This window comes from Solanum dulcamara, chromosome 12 (genome assembly GCF_947179165.1).
Source record: "Solanum dulcamara chromosome 12, daSolDulc1.2, whole genome shotgun sequence".
Lineage (NCBI taxonomy): Eukaryota > Viridiplantae > Streptophyta > Magnoliopsida > Solanales > Solanaceae > Solanum > Solanum dulcamara.
In genome coordinates, this window is record NC_077248.1 from 2,340,119 (window position 1) to 2,348,318 (window position 8,200).

Genomic DNA, 8,200 nt, shown 5'->3' on the forward strand with positions numbered 1-8,200 from the left:
ATATGTCTTATGTCGGTTTGATTTGTAAAGAGAGGGTTTGCTACAGTGATTCGGGCGCAGAGATATCCATTGGGACGAAGCTGACAGAATGGCACCCGCTTTCTTAAGGATCCTCGCGGAGCAATCGTCACTCGACAGCTCAAAGCTGACCGGTACAACCCGCGTGCTTGCCTACTCGTCTTTCGGATTCAATTTGACTTTTTTTCTATTAATCTCAAACCCAACCAATAATAACCAATTTATTCTTTTTAACACCAAACCAACCAAACCACAATTGAATTTTTTTTTGTTTGAGTTGATTCATCAATTCAATTTGACTTGATGATTTAACTTGTACACCCTAGGTTTTGTATTGAAATCCATCAATTATTATTACTATTAACTCAAATAAATGGACACCACATTTGGATTTGGAAGAAGTCATTTTAGATGATTCATTATAGTAACTTGCATCATTCCATGTCACCTCTGCACTAAATACAAAAACTAATATGTATCAACAATATATGCAACGTAATCTCATAAATGAGATATACGGAAAGTAGCATGTACACAAATTTTATCTTAAAAGGTAAAAAGACTATTTATGATAAATTTCGGCTTAAGTAAAAACATTACAACACAGTTCAAAACATAAAATAAAAATTGTACACACCATTAAAAAAGAATCACTATTTCTAACCCCCCGACTCTAGATCTTGAATTTTTGTGTCTGCTTGCTCTAGTCAGTCCTACCTTAGTAAGCAGACATGCGGCAATATCTGGTTTTGATTATAAATGCAAAGCTTCTCTTTTGGCATATATTCTAATAAATGACACTGGAAACATAATATAATACAATGCAAAACCCTGCAATATATCTAACCTATTCAACACTAAATATGAGAGTTCATAATCTGATATTTATGCTATTCCTCCTGTGACTCTTTGGTATCAAAAAAAATCTTATCCTATTAATGTCAATATTGTTATGCCGACCACCAGGTCGTGAGGCTTTCCCAAGGGATGCTTTCTATTTACATTTCCATATCTCAAAAATAACAGGTAAACGACCATGACCAGACAGGCGTGGGTTAAGGTTAAACCCATAATACAACATTGCTAATAAATTGGGCTAGACAGAAAATACAATATTTCTTCGTTAGAGCTCAAACCGCCTTAGGTTGGATCTGCTCAAAGTCAAAAACCTCAAACATAAGGCGTCTTACATCTGGCTTTCCATAAATAGCATAAGAAAGTCCATGAATAGCTTGTTGAACGGAAGTTGTAGCTGGATTCCTGAGCCTACGATTGTGCTCGAATGCATCCTGAACCTCCTCACTGTATATGATAAAGCGATGGAGATTCTTTTCTCGCAAATATCTTCCGCAGAATTTGTTCATCACGATACGCCGGTGTCTCTCCTGCAGCCATCTCCCAGGAGCATCGAGATGCTTCATAAGTAACCTTTCTGCCATTACCAAATCCTGTATAACGAGAAGGAAACTAACTTTTACTACTACCGAACTTGAAAGAAAAACTGTTATGCTTGTGCAGACTGGGCTGGCATCAGTGCCCATTCTTGATTAACAATCATCCTTTAACTAGAGTAAAGTGGTACGTATTTTCGGTCAATAAACAGAAAATTGGCTTGTTTTTCCTGTACTGAGATTTGTGCCCCAACACAAACTAGAAAATTGAACAAAAGGAAGCAATGCAACCAAATAAATCTGACTGAAACATTACACATACCTGGATTTTTTGACCAAGATACTCTAGCCGCTCAAAGCAAAACCTCGGATGCTCAAATTTGTATTTTGACGGGTGCAAGAAAGAGAGCTGCAGTTTTTATAGCAGAAAAATTAAAATAGGTTAGTTTTGCAATATACATTGATAGAATAGTGGAAAGAAACAACATGATACTGATATATAAACAAAAACCATAGACAAAGACTTCAATCAAAATGGAGTAAAAAAATTTAAGGTCTTTCAAACAGGAGAGGAACAATAAGATAAAACCGGATAAACAACAAAATTGGATTTGATAACTGACTTGCGGAAGATAGTTAATGTTGCATGGCCATAATAATTACAAAAGGCTAAAGTGGAACTGACACCGTAAAGGCATATACAGTTTGTACTCAACCAACTATAACTCTGTATTTGTTGAGCGTATTTAGAATTTCAAAAACATACAACAACATATCTAGTGTAATCCCACAAGTGGAGTCTGGGGAGGATAGAGTATACGCAGACCTTATCCTACCTCGTAGAGATAAAGAGGTTGTTTCCAATAGACCATTGCTTAAAATAAAGCATTTCCAAACAGTTTGAAAAAGGGAATACAGAAATACGAGAAATAACAACGAAATAATGTGAAATCGGAGTAGTACATGACATACAGAGGAAAGAACATTAATGACAACAGTATGCGATAACTGAAGCACAAAAAAACACAGGTGATAATCGAAATAGAAGAACAAGAAACTACGAGAATAGTGCTAATACCACTAGGAAGAAAGAAGGTCCAAGCATACAAGCAATTTATTTTTAGACATGATAATTTGCTCCCTTGGTGACTAGAGCCCACGAAAAGTAATGATTTTTACCTATGTTGCTCGGACTCTTCATAAATGTCCGGGGGTGCGTGTTGAATTCTCCAAAAATAGTGTATTTTTGGAGAATCTGACACGAGTGCAGCATCAAAAGTGAAGAGTCCGTGCAACTTAGATTTTTACATGTTCCCCAGAGATTGTTGTTTAACATCAAACTACAGCCTGAAGAGTAAATACCTGTAAACCAAGTCCAAGTTCAATGTTTCTGGCTTCAGTAATCTCTGGAATCCTATCATTCATTGCCAATGGGTATCCCAGTGTCTGGATAACTTGAGGTCTGCTCGTATAATCCCATACATTACCACGGAACCTATGCATGCCTGGTGGAACACACGCCCTAAAAACCCTTGGGTGCGCAAAAAGAGCATCCTCCGGAGGCTGTCAATCATAAACACAGAAATGAATAAGCAATGTGAATTCAGATGGTCATTTCCTTTCTTCAAGTTGCAATTGTCTGCACTGATATTTGAGGAAGCAATTTATATTAAGGTGAATAAATATGCATTAATATGGTTTGAAATCTTTAATGAGCCAGGGACGGAGGCTATTTAAAATACTAAAGGTCTGTCTTTTATAAAGTAATAATATTTTATTACGAAAGACGGAAAAGCACCTGTATACAAGGAAGTATACCAAAAAATAGAAAACACTGCAAAAAGATGTGACTTTCAACGAACAACACCCTATCTTCCATTCAAATAGGAACCTCGTGAGTGCACCAAAAAGAAATGAGAGATAAGAGAATATTCATCAAGTGTTATTTTAACACCATTGAGGATTGTAGGATGACATTGTTTCTCTCTCTTGGGAAAAGTACTTCACTCTTGTCAGTCTTCCGATAACCTCCACCAATGATTTTGGCCTTTCGATTCTCTCCCTAGTTTCTTCAACCTTTTTCCTCAAGTTATGTGTCTTTCATTGCTTCTTCAGAAACTCTTCCTCAAAGTATAGGTGTTTGCAAACACTATATTTGTGGTGTACGAGTAATATGCCGGAAAATCCTACTTTTCGTTTGGAGTTTGGAGTCTTTGATGTTGTAACTACTGATGTCAACTTGATTCCTTCTTCCTGTACTTCTGTACTACCTTCTTTGTACACTCACTAATAAATCATTTTACATTGTTCAGAAAGAAAAAGGAGAACAGAGAAAAGAAAAAGAGGCTACTCCTCAAGTGTACGAAATCCTTCTCTACCCCATCAAAAGCTCTCATATTTCTCACTATCCATTAAACCTAAAGATCTAAAGATGGAGATGAAATCCATCCACTTTAGTTCCTTAAACCAAATGGTAAAAGAATAGTTTGAGTACAAAAAAGAAAGAGTCTATCTAGTAACTTTAAACTAAAGAGAAACGTATCACGTTATCATTATGCACCATATATACCAGGTACACTAGATTCTGGTATGGGATTCTCAACTTTTACAATCGATTGATTCTAGTCAAGGGATACTTTATCCTAATTCTTTCTCCCTGCCTTTTTTTGGTAAGGTAATTTTATTGAGTAAAAAACCGCATCAAGAGAGTTCTGAAAGTTACAAACTAAAGTAACAACCTAAACAGATTTCTCACAGGTTATTCAGTAAGTTGATGAAATCTGGCATGGCTTCAGAATCACATTCTTTCTCCCTACTTTTTCCCCTGTTTTTCTTCAAGAGGAGGCTAATATTGTTGCTTGTTGCAGTATTTTAAGTTATTAGAATTTAATCCAAAATGAACACTCTTTTAAGTTACTTTTTTTAATTTATAAAGTTGTTTCATTGGTGGCATCAAGAAGATGCAAAGAGTACAATAGTACATACACTAGCTCCATTGCATGATAAAATGAAAGGCTCGGGAGCCAGCCAAAAAAACAAATCTATGAAGTTTGCTATAACAACCAACATAGTGGCAAGAACATTTCAGCAATTACTCATTGTGCGTAGTTTTTTTTTATTTTTCATAATTATATTGTCCGGGCCAGCTTGCGCGCACCTCGACTAATTCCACAGAATACTTGCCACCTCTCACCAAGTACCAGATAACTCTGTCCACCAAGGCTAAGACACACGGGAAGAAATCACCTAGTTGGGATTTGCACCTAAGACCTCAGGTGCTCCACCCCCTAGGGTTGCATATCGGTCGATCCGATTCAATTTTGAAGATTGTCGGTTCGACTTATCGGTTATCAATTTGTAGACATGCTAAAACGTTATAGAATCATTAAGATATTGACTTATCGGTTATTGGTTTATCGATTATTGATCTTTATCGATTCGGTTATCGGTTTAACCATTAAGATTTGACACAAAAAAAAATCATCGAAAATCACTTAGAAACAAGGTGACAAATCAAATAAGCCATGCACATGAGTTGATAGACTGCATCTTGCTCAAAAGCAAACATTATCACATTATAGAATAACCGAGAGTTTGAGACAACCTGAAATAAATGTGTGAAACTAAACTCTAAGTCGAGGACTTTATATACCAAATGGAATAAATATAATTATTTAATTTACCATCGGGTTATCGGTTAACCCATTAAGAACCGATAACCCGATAATAAAAAAAAATCAGAACCGTTACCAAAACCGCTAAACCAATAACCCATTACCGATAAACTAATAACCTTTTTTCTTCGAGTTATCGATTTTGGTTCGGTTTTGAACAGCCCTACAACCCACTTCATTGACCACTAGGTCACACCCTTGGGTGCAACTCACTCTGCTTATCAACTTCTGGAAATGCTAGGACTTTTTTTGGATTTCAAGGTTCCACTTTTAAAAAACAGTAGCAAAAGTGTTCTCAAGAGTACAGGTAGAACAATATCAATCAGAAATACGGGAAAACAGGAACTACAGAAAGATAACAATGGGATCCCTGGAAGATTGAGAGAGTAAATTAGACATTAATATAAGATAAGAAGTTCAGATCTTGCCTTATAGGCAGCAACATCTTGCCAGCTAAGCTTTCTGCCTTCAAATTCTACTGAGACATAGTCTACATCTTCCAACTGTCTCCTCAATTTGGGCTGGCAATCTTCAGCCTCAGGATCCATTCCAAACACTTCAAATAGGACCCGATAAACTTCAGGCATTCCAAAACACAAGTATATTGCTCCAAACAAAGCCCAGAACACAGATCTGTCAAGGAATTCATGGAATCCAAGCTAGTATGAGGAAGTGGTAGTAGCTAGGTAGCTAAATAACATCAAAGAGAAAACAAAAAACATGCAGATAAGAAAGATCAAGACACTGAATAGCATCATAAAACAGGTTCTACCAAACGAGAATTGTTACATGGAATAAATCCATTACTATCATAAAAGTGGGACGACTCAAAGTGAAATATTGATAGACAAAAATGTCCATATAAGGTTGATGAGCCTTTTTGCCTTAAAAATGCATTCTTTGACATTAATGTACAAAGAAACAACTACAGACTAGAACAGGCTATATTAATCACGTTCAAACATATTGTGTTGTAAGGATCTATACTTCAAACAATTTTTTTTAGAATATTTGGTCCAAAATTCTATAACTTTTGCATTGTACTCGTGCAGTGCACGTACTTATGGACTAGTTATATTATAGTTCAAATTTTGAAGTATAACATAATTTGGCAATCCCAAAGAAATCTTCTTCAAAGAGGAATTCTTGTGTGTTCATTTCGATGTCTTCAAAATGGGAGGGAAGCTGCTGAAAGTCTGAAACTCATGAACCAGAATGACCTCTTAAATACATAAATAGCTTAATGCATCCTAACCTCTTTTAGGGACATGGATCGAAAGGTTAATACTTCTACTTTAATCACTACACCAGATCAAGACTACATGAAGTCAACTTTTTCAATCAGTATTAATCTTTTGTTGACCCACTAAGTACGCAATCTTGATCGAAGTTCTTCTCTTCCTAACAACACCACATTCTTTTGTGTTCTGCAAAATTGTTCTGATACTTCGACTCCACGTACTATTATCATAAAACGAAGTTTAGTCATTGCCATATCCTGCACCTAAGCCTACTTGGATCATGCAATAAATAAACCTCATACTTTTAGGAAGAAAAACTCATATAGGTTGATCATTATTTTCTTTCTTCATCTAAGAAACGCCAAATTAGCAAGATTATCAAGGAAAGAAGTAAGAAACTAGTATCTCCTATTGACAGTTCAGAGGTGAAGGGAGACTAGGGGTGGGGGGTTTAGTGTTGCTAAAGTGTAGAGCACGCACACAATGATTACTACTAATAAATAGTTCAAGAGCATAACATGACAAAATAAAACTAAACGGAATACAATTACAAAGTTCCACCTAAAAAATGTGCAACTACATGAAATGATGAATTTAAAACTGATAAAGTTCAGAGGTTTTTTACTGGGCTATGTATCCAACTAAAACTAAAATATCAACTACGAAATGCAAACCAAAGGACCAAGATATCAACTTACTTGACCGGCGGTTCCCTATCCAATCTTTTCAACCTATCCATATCATCATATGGGAAAATCAAATTCTGCAAGCTGGCATTTTTAATCCACTTAGGCATATACCTTTTCCCAATCAATGCATACACCCTTTCCCTCATTGGACCAGGAGACTCCCTAGGATACCTCTGCAAGAAAAACTCGCACATCCCCAATTCAAGAACATACTCCCCTAAAAAACCCAATCTTGAATGTCCTGACCTTACATGCCTTGCATTAGTCCTCTCACACTTAGGATGTTGAAATGCTAAATACAACAAAGTATCAAATTGTTTAGCTGGATTATCATCCCCATAACTTTCAGAACTCTCTAAAGGGTACCCTAAAGATTGTTTAGCTTCAATCAAATACTCATCAATCCAAGTTTTATCAGCATTATTGAGTCTTGAACATGGTAAACAAGAACTCAAAAGAGGAAATGACTTTAAAGACAATTGTGGGCTATTGAGGAATCTTTCAGCAAGCTTAGCATCATCTAAAGGGGGTTTTAGTATGAATCTTTTTGGGGGTACTTTTCTCTTAGGAGATACTACTTTTTTACGCTCAGCTAATTCTTTGAGGAGTCTTTGTGGACTATTTTGAGGGAGCTCTTTTGGGTCTACTGCAACTGCTAAAACATGAAATCTTGGACCAAGATTGGAACTTTTTACATGGGTTTTTATAGAAAAGTGTGAAATTGAGGATGAGAAGGACAGATCAAATGAGTTGGGTTTGAAAGATGAACATAATTCCATGGCCATGTATAATGAAAAGGGTATGTGAGTAACCAACTGAAGTTGATAAAAATTAAGAATTTCCCAGAGTTTGAAGAAGGTTTTTGCAGGGTTTTGGGGATAAGGTCAGATGATAGGCTGAGGCGAAAGCTTATTTCTGGAGAATCGGGTCGAATTTGGATCTGGTTTTGGATCAATTTTCGGGTCAAGTTATTTTTTTTACAGCATTTCTATTACAAAAAAAAATTATTTAAGTGAATTAAAGGTGATTTAAGGTATCATATCTACGCACCATAACATTGTTTCGTACCATTATAGAAGAAGATTTCGGCAAATAAGCACAAGAATGAAAAAAAAAACAATTAATCTATTTTTATTTGATATTTTAACTAGATTTCATTTTTTTTCCTTTACTTGTTTTGATATGGT

General features: G+C 35.9%; 1 protein-coding gene across 1 annotated transcript; it reads right to left on the bottom strand.

Annotated features, from left to right (window-relative positions):
* Positions 1-799: 799 nt before the first annotated feature.
* Positions 800-7,910, bottom strand: LOC129876793 (ribonuclease III domain-containing protein RNC1, chloroplastic). The gene is made up of 5 exons (XM_055952286.1): positions 7,023-7,910; positions 5,512-5,716; positions 2,772-2,972; positions 1,732-1,818; positions 800-1,466 (listed from the first exon to the last, which is right to left on the bottom strand). Exons 1-5 carry the CDS (start codon positions 7,796-7,798, stop codon positions 1,149-1,151), a joined length of 1,587 nt encoding a protein of 528 aa, XP_055808261.1. The 5' UTR covers positions 7,799-7,910; the 3' UTR covers positions 800-1,148.
* Between the last annotated feature and the right edge of the window lie 290 nt (positions 7,911-8,200).

Bases quoted from the DNA above. Each gene is read 5' to 3' on its own strand.
- LOC129876793 (XM_055952286.1), bottom strand. From the start codon at position 7,798: ATGGCCATGGAATTATGTTCATCTTTCAAACCCAACTCATTTGATCTG. The intron at 5,717-7,022 runs GTAAGTTGATAT...ATTCCTTGACAG, and splicing joins GATAGGGAACCGCCGGTCAA to ATCTGTGTTCTGGGCTTTGT. The intron at 2,973-5,511 runs GCAAGATCTGAA...TATGATTGACAG, and splicing joins AAGATGTTGCTGCCTATAAG to CCTCCGGAGGATGCTCTTTT.